The 19,641-nt window shown below is 41.1% G+C and overlaps 1 protein-coding gene across 2 annotated transcripts in view; it reads right to left on the reverse strand.

Moving 5' to 3' along the window:
• Positions 1–18,606, reverse strand: part of HAPLN1 (hyaluronan and proteoglycan link protein 1) — a 32,166-nt gene extending 13,560 nt beyond the window's left edge. The window contains exons 1-3 of one of the 2 annotated variants that reach the window (XM_062512935.1): positions 18,507–18,606; positions 9,249–9,251; positions 6,920–7,291 (exon numbers count right to left, since the gene is read on the reverse strand). In XM_062512935.1, coding sequence (XP_062368919.1) covers positions 6,920–7,291; positions 9,249–9,251; positions 18,507–18,606 — 475 coding nt within the window. Of the gene's footprint in view, positions 1–6,919; positions 7,292–9,248; positions 9,252–17,083; positions 17,087–18,506 lie in introns of both variants that reach the window. The other variant, XM_062512936.1, reaches the window with a different exon arrangement.
• Between the last annotated feature and the right edge of the window lie 1,035 nt (positions 18,607–19,641).

The following is a 19,641-nucleotide window of genomic DNA, read 5'->3' on the forward strand; positions in this document are numbered from 1 at the left end:
CTCACCCTTCTGTCATCCAAGTATTATTTCTGTTAAACAAAATCTTTGCTATTACTAAATCTCAGTGACTTGGTCCAAGAAAATAAAGCATGCAAATGTAAACTTGGCAGGGTAATAATAAACAATCTTTTGCTCTCCTTCATCAATTAACTAGAGAGTCTGCTTCAGTTCTTTCCTTTTGTAAATCCTTTGTTAGAGGTCTTTTCTGTTATGTGATGTTCTGAACTGCAGTGTATGAATGCAATGTAACAAAATGTGTGTTAAATTTGACTTCATAAACAAGACACTGAACATGTTTCCTATTTTTCTGGATCTCCATTTTTCCTTCATCATATCTTTGTTAAAAAAAAAAAAAGCATTCTTTATCATTGCTAATGGATAGAAATATCACATTGTATAATAAAAATACTAAAATAAAAATGGTTAATAATAAAAATACTAAATTTGACTAACAAGTGTAATAGGAATCCAAGCCTGGTTACTTTATTTGAAATCTAAGACTTACTATTTTTTAAGAAGTACATTTCCCTAGACAACAGACTCCTTTTCCACTACATGTGTTTAATTTGCATATACATTAAAAAAACCCCTACAATTAGGAAAGATCAAGACATAAACTTACATAGTTCTAAAAACCGAGCAACAACTAATTGATAACTATTTAAAGAGATCTGATTCTTTAAGGTTCCCAAAATCACTTTTCAAAAGGAGCTAGCTTTGTATGTAAATGTGTTACAAATCTGGGTTTGACAGTTTGGGACATAATGTTTTTATAACATAAATATGTACTAAACTGTAATATTAGCTTGGGGCTACATTGGAGCAGACTGCATAGAAGCCGATTTTTTGTTGGAGTTCATCTGCAGTACAAGCCTGCAACTGATTAGCTTTAATTTCACCCTCTAGCTGGGGGTGGCCAGGGGTGATTTTGCTGGGGAAAATGGACTGGCTATGTGCTTTGTTCAGCTTTGCATCACCTTGAAATTTTGATAATTTTTTTTCCTCATTTCCCTATCTAGCCTGGCTGAAATTCATAGTGAGAGCTCGATATTCATCTCCCCTTTTTCTTACACTTTAGCAGTGCTGAGCTTTAGTTAATCTCAGGGCGTCTTCCTCAGTCCTGGACCTTACAAACCCATCAAAGCATAATCCATCCCATCTGTTCCTGGATGGACAAAAGCTGTCCTGAGGCTCCTTGCTGTTCCCAAAGCACAGGCTGAACCTCAATTTCTGACTCCAACCCCGTGCTCTGCCACTAGACAAAACACCCGATCCCAAACGTTAACAAATTCAGCTTAAAAAACGGAGGGAGAAAAAAAACTTCCAGCCTCAGAAGGTTAAAATCTTGTTACTTTGTGGGAAGGCAGAGATGAGGTTGCCTCAGCTTGACCTTGGTGATTCCATTCCCTACCCTGAGGAAGCCCTGTGTGGAGATATTAATTTCCATTATAAGGAATCATGGTGTGGCTGCTCTCCCAAACCCACGGTTTTCTCCGGAATAGGTTCTGCCCCCAGGGAAGGACCTCCTTACCCTCCAAAAAAGAGACAGGAAGAACCTGAGACATATCAGCTCAGCAGAGAATGGATCTCTTAGTGAGAGATGAGGGGATGTATGCACCTGTGACCAGGCAACTGCCGTTCAGAAAATTAGTCCTGTAATGGAAATTGGGATTTCTACCAAATCAGAACATGAGAACTGGATGTATCATCTATCCTCTCCACAGGGACACCACTATTTCCATGGATTTCTCACTCAAGTGAGCAAATGTACAACTCTTCTCCACTTGCTGTGGTTTTTTTTTTGGGAGAATCTATTTGTCTTATCTGTATTTTAGAGTCTTATTTGTAGGTAACCCCTAAAATTCAGTGCAAGTAGTCATTTCACACATGCTGTCAGTGCAAGGAGCTGTTGCATTTACCCATCACAACAAGGTGGGGAAATAGTCTCAAAAATCTCAACTCCTGTAATGATTTATGGGTGTTAATTAAGACAGCACCACACACAGTCATCAGATTCAAGAATAATGACACATGGAAACAGAATAACAGAAATTTCTGTTGATCCGTATGGGGAAAAAAAGAAAAAAAAAAAAAAGAGAGAGAGAAGGTCTCTTAATAGCCAGAGTAAAGAAACAGGCTTTCTTGAGTTTTAGCCAAAATTGAAAAGTAAGTTTTTTTGCAGCCAGTATAAACATGGGCAAGAGTAAGGTTTGCTATTTACTGTACTGTAGGGTACAGTTTTATGCTGGCAGGCTCATACACTTGATGGCAAAATTTTCCATGCTGGATTCCTAAAATTCCATAAAAAACTGGGGACCCCGTTGTTCTCACAGAGTCTCCATCTCCATTTTCCTGCCTGTCAGAACTGTCAGATATCTGATCATCCAGCCACTGGCTGTCAGCACGTATCAATCTCCCTAAAAATGAAACTGAACCTTGAAAAATGTGCCTCCATCATCCCCTAACTGTCAGTGGGGTTGCTTACTTCTAACCAACAAAAATGTACAAACTACACTGATCTGGGCCAAGGCAGATTATTCCCTTGTATTCCTATAACCTTTATCAAAAATTTGCATTTCTCTGCTCTTTTTAGCTTAATTACACCTGATTTTGTTGATATTTTCCTTTTGGATTGCCAGTTTCAGTCAATTTTGGCTCTTGTTCAAAGAACCACTTTGGATCTTGTTCTAGGGACCCACAAAAACTGTGTCCTATAAAATCTGGATTTCATCAGAGAGTAGATTATCACACAGAGGACATTAAAAATATTTTTTATTTTTTGGTGTGTGTATGGATGTAAAAGCAACACACAGAGGAAACAAATATGACATTATTAGGCTAAATTTGATTTCTCCTGCACTTGAGAGCATGGAGTTGATTTCCTGTTGGTTTCAGCTCTGACATCCCCATTGCTTACTTCCACCTGAAGACCAAATGAACAGATTAAAAAATTATTTTCTTGACAATTTGGAAAAATTTGTTTATATTAAGCTTATGGATCTGTTTGAGCTATTTTGAACTAAAGAGCCTGGTTTTGAAAGGCATGATTGTTTTTTGGGTTTCCTTTTTTTTGTTTGTTTTTGGACCTAAAGGCCAGCATACCTCAAAGCAAGAACAGGAATGCTGGTGGTTTCTGGTTTTTGGGGAGCCACACAAAGAGTTGGCTTCTATCTAGAAGCTCCTTTCTATAGAAGGTTTAATGATATTAAGTTTCAAATTCACGGTAGTGTTGGATGTAAAAAGTATTTATTTTATAACCTGTATTGCAAATTTACTGTGTTCAACTCTGACCTCCCTTTGAAGAGACAAACTATTAAAAAATAATTCAAACAGAGCAAAAACCTGCCTTAGGCTGTTTAGCACTGTCCCACTTTCTCTGTCACCCCTCTCCTGGTTCTCCTGAAGGAAGGGCACACAAAACCTGTGCCTGAGCAGCACCTGAGGGCTGGTGCAGTGTGATTCATTGCAGGTATTCATGAGGAAATAAAGTAGTAAAGCACAGACATAAAGAAAATTTAGTGTAGGACCATAAAAAGCTGCTGTAAATAAAATTTAATGTAAGCTGAGAATTATTTTTTTGCTTATGACAGGGACAACAATATCTGCCTGCGGTCAGAGACCTTTTAATATGTCAGGTTTTTTACTTTCAGGACACTGAACAAAGTGTGTAAATCTCATGATCCATATTTTATGTGCAGGAGGAGAGTTAGGCCAGTTCAGAGTGAAAATGGCTTTGGTGATGAGGTTGATTCTCCATACAGAACGTCCTGGCTTCCTTAGTACTTGGCACTTCTTGCAGCTGCTGTGCCCAGACCAACTCTCACCAGCCTTTAGACCAGTCCTGGTACTTCAGGTTACAAACAGGATGAAAATCATGACATGACTGAGCAGATCCTAAAGATGGTGGTTGTGGAAAACTGCAGCAAGTTCCAGGTCTGAGCTTTAGATGATGCTCAGCACAATCTCTCTGGTCTAGGGAAAAAAATGTTGTGGTTCTGAACTGAATAAAATGAAGAAAAGCACATCACAAAAATGCAAGGTATGTAACAAATTCAGATTGAACCTAACTTCAGTGCTTTTTCCAAAGCTTGAAGTGCCCAGTTATCATGAATGGTTTATTTAAAGACAATCTCAGGAAGCCTTTAAGGCTAGTAAGAATAAAATGCTATCACAGTGGGAGAAAATAAAAAAAAGGTCCATTGAGGTGGAGGTCAACAATTTTGATATTGATACATGGCCATGGATTTTGTACAGGGAGCTCACAGATCAGCTGCTTTGCACTGCTCGTGGGCATTCCTGGGTGCAAATGGTTTTGTCCTGCTGCCAATTAACATCCTTAAGGCCACCACCTCAGGACATCAGGCTACTGGTGCAAATCATTCCCACTGAGAGATTAACCTGATTATTTGCACCACACTGTAGAATGTTAGAGTGGGCTGATATACTTTAATTCCTGTCCAAATATTGTGGGGTAGTTTTCCCCCCTGATCTGCTCTGGTTTGCTCAAATAGATGAAATGGCAATTAATGCCAGAAGTACATAAATCTGCAGGGTGTTGAAAATATAAGCACAGGGCCATGCAAACAGAGGAAATCTATTCCATCAGCTATATATCTCCACTGCAATATTACTGTATTTTAACATTTATCTTTTTATTAGGAAACTTCAGTGGACCATAGACCCAGAATTACTGAATTTAGCCAACACAAGCAGGGCTGAGCCCTACACTCTCACCACTCTTATCTTACTTGAAAGTTTACATTTTACCATCAGGTTTTTGCAAAGAAAATGTTCTTGCCAGTTTAAGAAACACCACTCCACAATGTCAGAAATGAGCAGCCTCACACCTGTCCCATGTGTGACAAAAATCACTGGAAAAACATTGTTCCTTATGTTAGCCAGGCACTGGTTAAAATATATAAACTTTCCTTTGGGGACAGATGGCTGGAGAAATATGATTCCTCCTCTACTTATGAATTTCCTTATTTTGGAGGAGGTACCCTGACCTTGTATTCAAGGCTGGTGCTTACATTACAAAACAGTAATAGTTAAAAAGGTAGAAAATCTCCCTTTTTTTCAAAACAAATCTCCCTTGTGTTATTGCATGCAGTAAAGAAATGATTTCTCATTCCTTTCTCACTGCAGTTTTAATGCAATAATGAATTTCAGGTAAGGATTTCTGCATGTGCACAAGCATTTGTACCAAGCTTCAGGCAAACTTGCTCTGGTTCCACATCCATCAGCATCTCCCCTTCCCAGGCACAGCAGGAAGAATTCACAGCACAATTCCTCTGCTTTTAACTGCAGAAAAATAATGAATTGCAGAGGAAGCAAGAGCCTGAGCAGGTGAGGAGAGCCTTGTTTCACTCAGGTAAAGCTGAGCCTGCCAAGAGGAATTTTTCTCCTTTTGGTGGCTGAGCAGCCCCTGCAGACCCAGCCCCATAGAGGGGAGGAAGAGCACAGAAGAGAACAATAAAGAGTTTTCTTCTCCAGCTCATTTCTGTCTTTACTCATAACTGCTTTAGAGAAATTAAGTTAAACGTGTAGATGTCCAGTTTTCTTTATCTCATAAGTTTGAAAAGAACAGGGTACGTTCTTGTTAGAGATTAATTATGTGGGGTGGAACAACCTAAAAGCTCTGCCCTGCTGGCATGGAAACTGGGCAGGGTTTCTCTGCAATCCAAAACGGGAAGTTCCTGTACCCTCCAGCCAGGAATGGAAGAATGGATGTAAAGAAGTAAACTAAGCCCATTATGTCTATTTGGCTCCAAGAACCACTCAGACATTCTTATTGTGCAGTGAAGCTGTATATTTCCCTTTCCCTTTCCCTTTCCCTTTCCCTTTCCCTTTCCCTTTCCCTTTCCCTTTCCCTTTCCCTTTCCCTTTCCCTTTCCCTTTCCCTTTCCCTTTCCCTTTCCCTTTCCCTTTCCCTTTCCCTTTTCCCCTTTCCCCTTTGCCTTCCCCTTCTCCTCCACCTTTTTCCCCTTTTCTTCTTCTTTTTTTTTCTTTTTTTTCCTTGTCCTCTCTCATGATCCCTCAGGCATACACTTGCTGCTAAGTGTAAGAATATGTAATATGTCTTCATGGAACTTTTAGTTTACCTCTGTGTTCACTGCTGTGCTTTGGGAAAGAAAGAAAGGGCAAACACTCTTTTACATGCATTGAAACTCATAAAATGTATCTGAATTGAGTAAGAAGTGAGGAAAGCTGAATTTTTTTCCTCTTTAAACCTGTTTCATTACTTTTTCACTCTACTCTTTCCAAGAATAATGCTGAAGAAAATGACTAGGCACTACATGTAGGAGTTGTCCTGGCAGGCAATATAAAGAACTAGTTTATCTAATTATAAGGCTGGAAAGATGCAAACCCACTGTCTCTGGATAACTACTGTAACATTTTTCATCTTTAAAAGAAGATTTTCATTTGCCTGATAATCTAAATTATCCCAAAGTTTTGTAAAATTGCTACTGGGGAGAGGGAATTTGATATAATTTCACCTAGGTGAAAAGATGCAGCGGCTTCTGCAAAATGACAGGAACAAATTAAAAAAATCTGGAACTCTTGATACTGTGTTGGCTCATCCTTTATTGGCTCCTCTCACACCACGTCTGGCTAGAATTTGGATGCGCCGTGGGCTAGCATAAGTTACAGCCCTAATGTTCTTTTAATTTATTGTTGTCGTGGGCTGCCAGGCCAAGATTCCCCAGAGCACAACAAATTCTGCTTCCTCATCTTGCTGTTATCACTGATAGCACAAAATCGTTGAGAATCCAACATCACTGACAACACACCGCCAGCGGTAACGCAACACCTGACAACGCAACACTGGGAGGAGGACAAAAAAAAATAAAAAAAAAACCAACAAAAAAAGCAGGAATTCCCTAACACCACATCAAAGGGTGGGTCAGGTGTCACCTACCTTCCAGATTGAGAGTCACCACTGCCGTGTCATCCTCCAGCCCCTCGATCACTTCGCACTTGTACCTGCCGTAGTCCTCCAGCTTGATGTCGGTGATGACCAGCGAGGCGTCGTTCTCGCTGCTCTCCCGCAGGCTCACCCTGCCCTGGTAGCTCCCGTAGCTCTTCCTGTGGTGCCCCATGGCCACGAACACGTCCACTTCCTTGAGGTAATCGTAGGTGAGTTTGGTCCACTTGACGCGGATTTTGTGGGTTCCTGAGCCGGCGGTGGACGTGTGCTCGTGGTAGAATTTGCACGGCAGAGTCACGTTGCCGCCGCGGTGAGAGAAGATTTTGGCTTGCTCTGCTACCACGAGGAGACGGGGCCCGTTTTCTGTGGGATTTAAGGAGAAAAAAGTAAAAAAAAAAAAACCAAAAAAAACCCAAAAAAAAACAACAGCCTCCTCTCCCCACAAGAATTTGTTTGCTGATTCCTCTTATGTTTGTGAATACATTTTAGAAAATGGACGTGGTCACCACCCTCATTTTGGACCCGCGCAGAAATAAGGTTTATAAACCAGTTATAAACAATTATGTGCTCAGCTGAAAGCATCTCAGTGCCCCTCACACAGGCAGAGCCCATCCTATATTCATTAAGAGGGAGTCGTGTAAATAGATTTACAGAGTGGTAATGCTGATTTATGAATGCCATCACAAAAAAGGCTCCAAAACACATCCCGTATTTTCCTTGTTAAAGAGTTGTCTATCAATTCTTTATATTTTTTATTTTCATAATTTGATTTTTCTGGAGGGATTTGGCTTATTTGGGCAGCAGCACACAAAGCTCCTCACAGTCTGGGATGCAGAGGATCCTACTCACAAAGCAGAAAAACCATTAATGTATCAAAGAGCATTATTTATACTGACAGGGATAGTGTCAGCAAAATTTGAAAACAGACATTTTAGGCATTTGCATTTGTATTTTATTCTAACTTTTGAGTATAAGTTCCTCTTCCGACCAGAGTAAGGAAATCCAGTTGATCTTCAAATGTACAATCTGATCCTCTGCTTCCCACTCTCTTCATCATCCCAATGTGGTCTTTCCTCACTTTTTTTTTCTGATCTCCTTAAAACTTGTCACTATGTTATCTTTTATATTTTGATCTCACTTTTTGTGCAAACCTGCATGCAGCTGTCTGTCTCCTTTCCTCCTCACCCCAGGTTTCCTGCTTTCCTACCCTCTAGCAGATGTTATCCTGTAAAATAATTTTGTTTAGGAGAGCCACCTGGGGTAGATGCTCACTTCCAGCCCTGTGTCTCTGGGGATTTTACAGGCTGTGTTGCCTTGGGAAAACCCTGGAAAATGCAGATTTTATGTGCTAGACAGCAGACATACCCAGGAGTGAGAATATCCCCTCCTTTCAGAACCTCTTGCCTCGCTCCTCATGCGAAGTTTGCAAAACTGATTGAGCAAGCTCAGTGCTGCTGTTGGGTTTGCTGTCCTGAACCACAGTGACAAAAACCCCCCAAAAAAATCACCAGCTCCCTGGGAAAGCACCACCAACCTCACTCTGCATTCACAGGCTGTGAAGAAACACCTTGCAGCCCCCTGTGCATGCTCAGCAAGTCGCTGTGGCTGCCCAGAAATGTGATTCCACACCCTGAGGCTCAGTCTGACTCTCCTCTAAATCCAGCAGAAGCTGTGGATAAGCTCCCAAAAAATAGAGGCTGCTGAGAGGATGGCCCTGTGAAAGCAAGCAGCAATTTTCTGCTGCTGGGAGCTGAATCTGGGTTGGTTTCTGGTGGAAAAATGTCATCAGGCAGGGAGATGTGGGTGAGATGAAGGAGGAAAGGACTGGGATGGATGAGGGATGACAGGGTTTAGGTGATGAGATCTCCGTGGAGTGTTTGTCCCACCCCTCCAGCTGTCCACAGCACTGCAGCAATCTGTGGAGTGTCCACAGCATGAGGGGTGTGCAGGAAGACCTTTTGGGTCATAAACATCACCAGACAGTCGTAGGCTTCTGAGTGCTGGTGACATGTCTGTGGTTAAAAAAAATATCTGCCAAAAATGCAGCCTCAGCTGGATTTCCCTCTTTGTCCACTGCTGCACCAAGCTGCACCCCAGGGAATGCAGCATTTTGTGTTTCTGCAAACACATCTGAGGGTGGCAATTGCAAAGACAAGCTTGCTGAGTGCAAATGTGCATCTGCTTGAGGAAAACAGGTATGGTTCTTTGTTGGGAGGTGCTCTGTGCAGAGCATTGCTGCTCCCTGCACAGGTCAGGGCTCCAGCTTCTTCAAGAATGAGCAAATTTGAGTGCTGCAAGGTGTTTTGCCAAGGTGAGAGACCCTCTTGCCTGGTGGAAAACCAAATCTGCAGAGCAGGTCTCCTACAACCCCTTTTAGATGATGTTCTTTTTCACTGCCCTCCTTTCCAGAGGCCCAGGGATGATGCTCCAATAATCCACCTTCCCCCTTTCCAAGGAGAGCATCCAAGGAGAGAGGTGATCTGAGGCAAGGCACCATGGAAAGCATTAGCAGCAGTTTCCACAGGAGGAGGAGGAGGAGGAGGTGGAGGAGGAGGAGGTGGAGGAGGAGGAGGAGGAAAGTGAAGGCAGCCAGCACAGCTTGTCTACAAATTTTCCTGTTTCCTTTGGGGACAAAGAAGTCCCACAGTCCTCTGTCCACCTTGGGAGGAGAAATGTTATGCTTTGGGGTGGTTATTACCAGGAAATCTGAGTCAGAGCTCAGCTATGCTGGGTCTTTAATAGTGAAATAGTCAATTTAATAAATATTAGCAGAAAGGAGTGGGGCAGGAGGGAGACTGTGACTCAGGCTGTTAATGCTCACTCTTTCTAACAACTGCACCTGTGCCAGCAGTGCCTGGAGGTTTGCCCAGAGCACTGTCACCTCAGACTCCAGCATCCTAATTTGGGGATGTTCTACCTCCTCTGGCCCTCTGCAGCAGCCATCACCTGAGTCTCAGCTGTAAAGAGAAGAGGGGATGGAAACCTGGGAAAGACCTTTCTCATCCTGGAATATCTCCTAAGCCTCTGGAGGTTTCAAGGGAGATGTGACACTTGAAATGTGCCTGCACCCCCAAGTTTGGTAAAAAACAGATTTTTTTTTTTTTTCCCCCCCCCAGAAAATGGGATGAATCACCCTTCTCACTGGAAAGACAAAGAGGCAGAAAATTACGCTGCTGCTGCTGCATTCTCCTGGATCTGGGAAAGGAGGAAGGATCTCTGGCTTTCTAGGAAAAGCAGATGTCAGGCAGGGGAATGAGGCACAGTTTGGGTTAGAAAACAGGAAGGCAGCAGGGACTTAGGATTAAAAATTACATGACAGGGGTTTGGCAAGAGGCCTAGAGGTCTTTATTATCCAGTAGCCAGTGGGAGCCAGAGCCAAATCTACCTAAACTCTTTTTTGGGAGTTCATTTGGCAAAATGAATAGTTTTGCTCTTCCTGGAGCCGACAAATTATAAAAACCCCAAACCCACATGAAACCAAACACAGAGCAAACCAGGAACCCTTCATTTAAAATACCTAATTGTCTCTGGTTTTACTGTTGTGAAAGTCAGATCAAATGAGCAGTGCAATCTCCTTCTTGGGTTATTCTTAGTGAAACAAAGACTGATCTGTTTTGAAACAGTGATGGGAGGTGGAGGAAGCATTGGTTTGAAGGGTGGTAGCTCCATGGCTGTTCCCCTCATGGCCAATTTGACAAGGGTAACCCTTCTAAATAAAATTAATTTTGTCTCTAAATGTCTGGGAATATCTGAAATGTGACTGCAAGAAGGAAAAGGACAGGACACCCACGTGTGGTCACAGAGCCCTGAGTGTCACTTGAGAGGGATCACACTCCTTCCCCAGAGCTGCTTCCTTCACAAAACACCACCAGAGAATTTGTGAGGTGAGCAGCCAAACAACTCTGTAAAATCTGAAACCCCTGGATTAAAGAGGGTTTAACCCTCCTTAAGGAGCTGTCCTTAGAAGCAGTACAGTCTGGATCTTTGATGGGGACAAGGCAGGTCCCACGTGTCAGTCCTGAGCCTCAGGTGGTGGATGAGCAGTGCTGGGCAGCTTCCAGCTGCTCCTTCTCTTGGGGGCAGAGGTGGCAACACCCTGGTGACTTGCTCCCAACTCCAAGGGCAGAGTACGGATGAGGAACATTTCCCAGGTGAGGCTTTTCACCCTTCCAGGCAATGCTGCATGTTCAGACAGTCAGCAGCCCAGCTCTTAGCACAGAACCATGCCACACTGGTGACTAACTTGCAGCATTTTTTCCACTCCTGCTTCCCTAATACTGATTCTGACAGACTGTGGCCTTTTGTTAATCCTCTTGGTGCAGTTAGATGGATGTCAAAGGCAGCACAGTGCAGGAGCAGCCAAGTTGGCTGGAGCAGGGTTTGCCCAGGATGCAGAGGATGTCCAGATGTGCAGGACAGCACATGACTCTGGGAGCTGCTTTCCCAAAGATGTAGGGAAAGGCTGCCTGGCAGAAATGAAGACTCACTCAAAAACTTTATTTTTGGGCTGGCTTTGCTGTTTCTCAGCAGTGCCAAATCTGGCATGAAGTGCAGAAAGGATATTTTTACTACCTTAAATGATAAGGCACAGGCTGGGCACCAGTTCTGTCCTCCTCCTCCTCCTCTTCCTCTCTGCCTCCTCAGCCTGAAAGCTGCACAGTGAGCACTCCTGCTCTGGTGGTCATAGCTTTGTCAATTTCTGGCCTTGGTGTTGGTCAGTGTGATTCCCATTCCAAGGACAGTAAGGTGGACTTGCTCCATTGGAGCTCTCACTTCAGTCTCACATGCTGCCTTTTGGTTTAGCTCCAAATTTTACTGCTAGACATGTTTTAAGGTTTGTTTGGTTTTTTAGTTGTGGGCTGATTGTTGGGTTGTGGGGTTTTTTTTCTCTTTTTTTTCTTTCTTTTTTTTTTAATGTGTTTTCATTATACTTTTGCTGAGGGGTTTACTTCTGGCTTCCTTTTTAAATTTTTCTCCCTTAACTGGGTTCTGTTTGGAGGGCCAAGAACACAGTGTGGGGCACTGAGGATGAGTCACACCACAACCCTTGGCAAAGAGCTTTATCTGCTTTATCCACCAGGAGTATTCACAATCTTATGCTGAACTGCCCACAGAAATTCAGTATTCCAGCATTTTCGTGGAGCGTCTTGCAAAGTGACAGTGGAGGAAAAGATGTACATTTTTAAAGACACAAAGAAACAAAATCAAAAACCAGGAGTGATATCACAGAAGTGTTTTTTGAGATAAATTCATGTATTCCCCAAATGTTCTACACTGCTAGCAAGCCCCTAGCTTAATAAGAGCTTGTGTCATTCTGCTTTAAATAAACACAGAGTTGTTTCTGGCTTTCCTGTAGTGTTATCAGGGACCTGAGCTCATGCTAAAATATTCTCACTTTTCCCACACCAGTGGCAAGTTTTTATCCTCTTTTTTTTTTTTTAATTTAAAATGTTTGCTTAAAATTCATAATAATTCTCGTGACCACTGTGGTTCCCATTTGCTGTAATGTGTGGAGAAGTGCATTATTGCTGTAGTAATATATGGATGTATCACTCAAAGAATACTGAGGAAAAACATGAGGGAGAATTACACACACTTTTTGCACAGACTGCACATTTTTTTCTATACGTGTTTTAGCTAATTGACTTTTTACTTCTGCTTTTGGAAAAAAAAATAAAATATTTTATATATAATTTTTAAGACTGGTAAAAGATGTTATTTTTTGGCTCAAGCACTAATGCAGCTTTGCTGTGTAATGAGAAAGAAAAGGCAAAGATCCAACTCCCGTGCTCCTGAACAGACAGGATAAAAAAGCCCCAACACAATCCTCTTAAGTTTCGATATAAAATTGGTAAGAGAAACGTTAGATAAATCATAGTTAGAAGCTTCAGTTTCCAAATAATAGTACAGCTAAAAAATACCTGGTTAATATATGGCAGAGAAGAAAATCTGTCTTTGCAGCAAAGACATTACAAGGCTGAGATAGAACATTTTTTCAGCTGATTCCATCTCCTCAACTTGAGTAACATGTTGGAGGGGAATTGTTAAAGAGGACATATTAACACAGGTTTAGGTTTCTAGGAGACCTAGGAGCACATAAAACCATCAGGGAAATAACAAACTCTTCTTCATCATCTCTTCTAAATTATTGCCTTAAATAACGTCTAAGTGTGTTTTGCTTGGGTGTAGATAAATTTCATGGGGATCAGGTGTCACAGAGCAGAGCAGAGCAGAGCAGAACAGAAATCAAGGCAATGTCTCTGAACTCCTTCCTCACAGAATTAAATCTTCATGGGTGGCATGAGGACTGTTTGACAAAACCAAAATATTACACAGAAACCACAAAGGAGCCCTTCCAGCCCCTTAATCAGCCCCTAATTCCATTTATAAATATGGAATTCCACTGATGTAACCAGCAAAGGCAAACTGATGATTTAAACTTGTGTTCCATGCGAATCCTTGTGTTTCTGTAATAATATTTTTTTTTCATAACACAAATATCCTGGCACCTATCACTCAAGGTCTGCTCCAGGGCAGGCAGTGCAGGATGCCTTCAGTGAGAGCACACTCCAGCAGGAGTTGGAATTTCTGCTCTCTGCTGACTTTTCTATGCCCTGCTGTTGCAACAGGGCAGGATTTAAAGAGGAAAGCAGGTTGTGTGGAAATCAAAGGAACTGCTCAATTGCAACAAGAGACAGCAAAATGCATCTTGGCATCATCGAAATTGTCCTGAATGGCAAAACAAAAAAGCAAGAAAACAACAACAACAAAAACAAACAAAAAAAACCCACCCCCAGACATAAAGCAGAAAACAGAGAGGTGAGAAAATGGAAAGAAATGTCAGAGTCATGGAAAAGGGAAAAATGCAGAAGGTGAGAAGAGGGAAAGAAGTCAAAATAAAGTGGAAAAGCATGAACATAATCAAGATTACCTTGAGTAGATAAGAATTAGTGTAAGAGGTGAGATGAGAGCATTTAATCTCTAATTGTGTTTTTGGCTGGTCCAGAAACTCTGTTTGGATTCTTGCTCAATGCTGGCGCTGACTTGATTTGAAGGAAAAGAGGTGGACTGCAAATAAAACTCATTATACTGGAGAATGAGTTGCTCAAAGATTTCCTCTGCTTTTGTTATTGGTTAATTGATTTAACTTATTTGTGTGTGCTTAGGGTTTTGTTGTTGTTTGTTTGTTTCTTCATTTGTTTCTTTGTTTGTTTCAACTGGGCAGCACTAAGAAGTTTTCTCTTCATTCCATATTGAAATATTTTTTTGGAATGCATAAATAAATCTGTGCAGAGATCCTGATAGGCAATGGAGTGCATATTTGCACCTCAAACATAGCAAAATGCTGCATAACATGAATTTCTTGCTTTCAGAGGAAAGCTAAAATGTGATATTTGGTCCTCCACAAACCAAACTTTGTGTTCCCATGGCTTCCTTTTCTTGTGTTTCTACAACCTGAACAAACTGGGATCACGTTAAAGGCTCTGGCTCCCCTTGGGTAATTAACTCAGGAATTACTGTGGTGGCTTAATCAACTCTGCTTATTTCTCAGAGCAGCTACACCCAGGGGAGTGTCCTTATCTCTGAGGGGTGCTCTTTCTTTTTTTTTTTTTTTTCCCTTGGATAATTGGTCAGTGAACAGCACCATGAGCAGATCAGAAAAAAAAAAAATAAAAAATCCGAGTCTTTGATTACATTGGTATGCTGGGAGCAGTGTTGTTTTCTTGTGGGTATTGTGGGGACACTTCAGTCCCATTTTTACACTCACCAGATTATTTTGTTTGTGGTTGTGGCTTTTTCTGAAGGATGAAACTGGTTTGTCCCTGAGGCACACAGGGTTTTTCTGGGGTGTGGGGCAGGGGGGACAACACATCATATTTAAATACAGTTGTCTCTTTTTTTTTTTTTTTTAATCCCCAAAATTGAGACTGACTGGAATGACAAACTACAAGGGGAAAGGGGACGGGGTCAAAAACCATGAAATCTACCACAGGCTTCAGCTAAGAAAATAGAGCAAGAAAATAGAGCCACAGAAGTCATAAAATCCAGCTTTCACATATTTTACAAATTTTATTCATCGATACTGGAATAAAACCGAAGAAGAAAAAAATATATTAAAAAAATGCAATTGGAACAGAGGAAATAAGCTGAAAACACAATGAAAATTAAGGAGGTAAAACTGTCTTGCAGATGAGAAATTCTGCTCAAGCTGTATTAACCAACAGGGAGAGAAGCAGGAGCTAGAACTGACACTGTCAGCAGAGCTGTTGATGAAACCAGCAAATCATTTCCAGAGAAAAACTGAAATATTTAAAAGAGAACATAGGCAAAGAAGTATGGCTACTGCACTGTTAGAGCTTGGGAAAGCGCTTAGTAAAAATAAACACTTTTTTTTTTTTTTTTTCCAGAGAGTGGACTTTTGAAAGGCAGAGCTCTGCATCCATGAAAGCAAAGTATAACTGTAGAACAATGACAATTTATTAAACACTATTTGTTCTGGTTGACAAATACTGAGTTTGAGAGAGGTGCCAGGAGATTTTACCCTGATGGAGGGGCAGAAAATTGGGGTACCCAGACCTACTGGCATGGGGTGTGGCAAACCTGATGGTGAAGGTGTGATCTCACCTGTCACTTTAGGACAGTACCACGTGTTTCTGGACAGCAGCAAAATAACAAATTCATGTAAAGAATGTAATTCTACCATTAGTCAGCTAATGAGTCTGACCTCAGCAGCAAACAGGACTTTGGAAAAAATTTTGAAGGGAAGCTGTTGAACAACAGGAATAATAGAGTCAGTACTAGAAAGAGTGATAAGATGAAACACATATTTGCCAAAGAAAGTAAGAGTAATCTGATACCAGGTATATAATAAAAATAAATGTATGAGGCTGAGGAATGTGGTGTATCATTTGCTGGGAGCTTAGGGAACTGAGTTATAGGGAAAAAAATACATGAAAAAGGCCAGTGAACTGCTTTCAGTAAAATTTATCTAATATTTCCACTAATTTTACCTTATAAAGTAGCTATGGCTTTTGGATAAATAAAACTTTCACATGGCCTATTAAGCATGAAGGGAGGAGAGTGGGTATTTAAAATATTTGAAGAAAGGGTGGAAAAAGAAGGACAACATTTAATGCTGAATGCAAAACCCAGCTTTTTGAGGTCTAGTATGAATAATTATTGATATAAAGCTTGTAGTTGTTAATTTCAAGTGGCAGTGAGGGAGACTGACTGCTAAATACTGTCTATTACCACAGACTATTGATCAGCACTGCAGCACAGCTGGGAACAAAAGCATTGTTAAGTGGAAAACAGAATTACTGAGGCCAAACGAGAATATTATCTGGAATAAATATTATCTGGGTGCGTGGGTGCACTCAAGGAGTAAGAATTCAGATGAGAACCAGTGTAAAGATGGATTCCTGATAGGATCAGGTTACAGCACCCAAGTAGTGCAGTGATGAGGAGGTGATACACTTAGGGAAGAATTTGGAAAAGTGCACTCAAATGACAGCTGTGGGGATATGGTGTTATCATATTGATGTTTTAAAGTGAGCCTCAAAGAAGAAAAAATATTTTTGGAAGCCAAGGAACAACAGCTGGAGAAGAATCAGACCATAAAATAAACGTGGAGAACTAGGAGGGTGCTTTCCATACCAGAAAATTAGGGTGCAGAGCCCTTTAGCAGTAAGAAGACCTGGAACCTGGCTTTTTAACAAATTAAACTCAGCCTACAGGACATTACATAATGTGAAGGATGGGGAATATTGCACAGTTCCCTTCTCTGCCTCAGGAAACCCCTTTCACCTCTGTGTAAGTACTTAAATACACAAGGTTCACACACCTTTTGCAATTCCAAGGCATTCCCAGGCATGCAACCCTGGTGGAGTTTAGCTACACATCTCCTGGATTTCAGCTGTGGGGAGAGATGCTGGATTTGTTAATGTGATAAAAATAACTCCACACCTGAACATCTCCTGCAGCGTTCCCTGGTCTCCATCCCATCTCCAGGCATAGATTTTTTTTTGATCCCAGCCCTGGTGGGATTCCATGATGCACAGAGGAATGGCAGAAATCAAAAGCAAAAAATGCCATGTCCCAAGTGGTTTCAGTCTCTTTGGTTTCTGCTCTGCCTGTGTATTTCAGAGCCTGAACCAGCTGGCGGACAGGGTTTGTGGTAGAGCTCAAATTTAAATCTTTATCCATCTCTCCTTTAAGGAATAAACTCTTGAGGTACAGGTGAGTTTGTGTGGGGAGGGAGAAGTGTTCACCTTGAAACTTCTATTAGCTTTGAACTATTTGGGTTGGTAACAGCTGACACATATGACTCGTGAATTGCACTAAAGCACTGACTATTACACTAATTTAATTTTCCAAAAATGAAAATATAAAGAAGCTGCATTATACAAGGAAATGCAAAGTATAAGTTTATTAGACATCGGTGTCTGATTTTGAAATTTGCCCTGGGGAACAAGTGCTCATCCTCTCAGAGAAATCTTGATTTTGACATAACAACATCCTATTTGACCTTCATCCTGTGAGTCTCCTCAGAGGGAGAGCAGCTGTGCCTGACCTTGACAATCCCTGTTTTAATAGGTGCAGGGTGCCTTTAACTTCTGTGACTCTCCTGTGAACTCCTGAATGTTCAGCCCTTCCTGGTACCCTGCTCTGGCTTGGTAATTCATATTTACACAAACACTCAAAGAGCACAATTTTGTGGCTGTTTGACAGAAAGAAATCAAACTTTTAAAAGAGAGAGACGGAGATGAGAGAAGGGACAGTAATTCTGCATTTCTTAATTTGGAAAAATTAATTTTAGCCAGGCTCGAGGAAGGTAGGAGGGAAAGCAGGAAAAATCCCTGCTCATTCTGCCTGTCCTTACTGCATAAACCCCCTGATTCTTCTTATGCAGGATAACCCTCAACGACTGAAGCTGGGGCTGAAAAAACAGCTGCATTGTGCTGCAGGCTCAAATCCTGCCACAGCTATAATCTCTGGGACTCAAACACAGACCAAACAGGATTATGCTGAAGGCCAGGATAATATTTAGTGTGAATTAAAGGTGTGAGGAAAGGCATGTTTCTTTCAGGGTAAGTTAAATTTTTTTTTTTCCTGGTTTACATTTCCCAATTGTGATATCTGATGTGCTGAGCCTTTTTAAATAAACCACAGCAGTAAATTTCTCTGCTATGGAGAACTATGCATGGCAGACCTTTTAAAATAAAAATCTATTCTACAATAAACTGAAGTATTTCTACCCATTGCAGTTGTTTATTACTTTAGGATGGATGCTTTTTCTCTTTGTCTTAAATCATGCTGTACTTTACTCACTAACCTTTGCAAGGTTGTGACTAAGTGCCATTGAACAGTGAAACTTTTGGGTTTTTTTACTTTTCTTAGGATAAATAGTAATGCAGCAGAACCAGAAAATAAAACATTTGGTCACCAGTAATACAAGTATTTATAAAACAGTGTGACAGCATTAAAAAAAAAAAAGTAAATTAAGGATCACTATGCACATTGTCCTGTTTCCCTCAGCAATATGACAATATTGGTATTTTCTGACTTATTTCCTTACCTTGAATGTGAACAATTCTTTCATGCTCCAGGCTTGAGTTGCCAGGGTGAGGTTCAGCCCAACAGACAGAGATCAGCACCAGAAAAAGTAGACTCTTCATCTTTACAGCCAAAGGAATCTTCTTCACTGTAAGGGCATCACATATGAAGAGGATTGTGAAATTTTGGAAACCTTTTACAGTGTTGCACAGCACAACTTGTTAGAGCAGTGTTCTTAAGAGGTTTTTTTTTTTTAATGTATTGAACCCACTCAGCTGACAGAAGCTGCAACAGCTGTTAAATTTTTAGGCATGAATATTGGGCCATTTTACTGTGGACTTTAACTAAGTGAAACTGGCAGTCCATATTTAACTCTGCCTATGCAGAAATGCAACAAGAAAAAAAAAATAAATAAAGTGCATAGACAAAAATTCCTAAGCCAAAATCTTTGCAAGACCACACGCAAGTAGTGCCTGTGTTTCAAAAGAGGTTCTGGTGTACTTTTGATTTTCCAGACCTACTTTAGATCTGGTCTGCAAATATAATTAAAACAATCAAAGCTCTATGACTGTATCTACATCCACTGCATGATGCAATCTGCTGGTGATAGGTTTTCAAGATTAAAACTATCTCCTTGTAGGTTTTGGCATTTCAATCAAGCCTGCAGCTTAACTTAGCAGTCAGGGTGGCAAATTTGCTCGAGCTGAGCAGTAAAAGATGACAAAACATTTATTAGGCTGAGTAGGAAGATCAATTTTACTTCAGATCCACTTACCATTCTAAAAGACGCCTAAACACACAATGAAATGTTTGAAACCATGCACAAAGTGGGTTAGAGTTGAATATGCTACCACTGCAGTTGCCCTGATTGATTTTTCATTCATTTCCACCTAGAATGCTGACGCACTCAGTGAGTGTGCCAGGTAGGGTCTCTGCAGTCAGCAGAGCTCAGCGCTGCAGGGAAAATCTCTGCCAGCCTCTGAGAGCTAATTAGGCAAATGAGGACCTGAAATAGAAAAGGAGGCATAAAATACAAGAGGTTTTATGTGGAGGGTTTGGGCTGCTGTTGCTGTTTTATGGCTGTAGTTTTAATGAATCTGATTCCTTGAAATAAAAGGTAGCTATTTCCCAACTTTGCCTTTCAAGAGAGTAGGGTT

The sequence above is a fragment of the Cinclus cinclus genome, chromosome Z (assembly GCF_963662255.1).
Source record: "Cinclus cinclus chromosome Z, bCinCin1.1, whole genome shotgun sequence".
NCBI classification, from domain to species: Eukaryota; Metazoa; Chordata; class Aves; order Passeriformes; family Cinclidae; genus Cinclus; species Cinclus cinclus.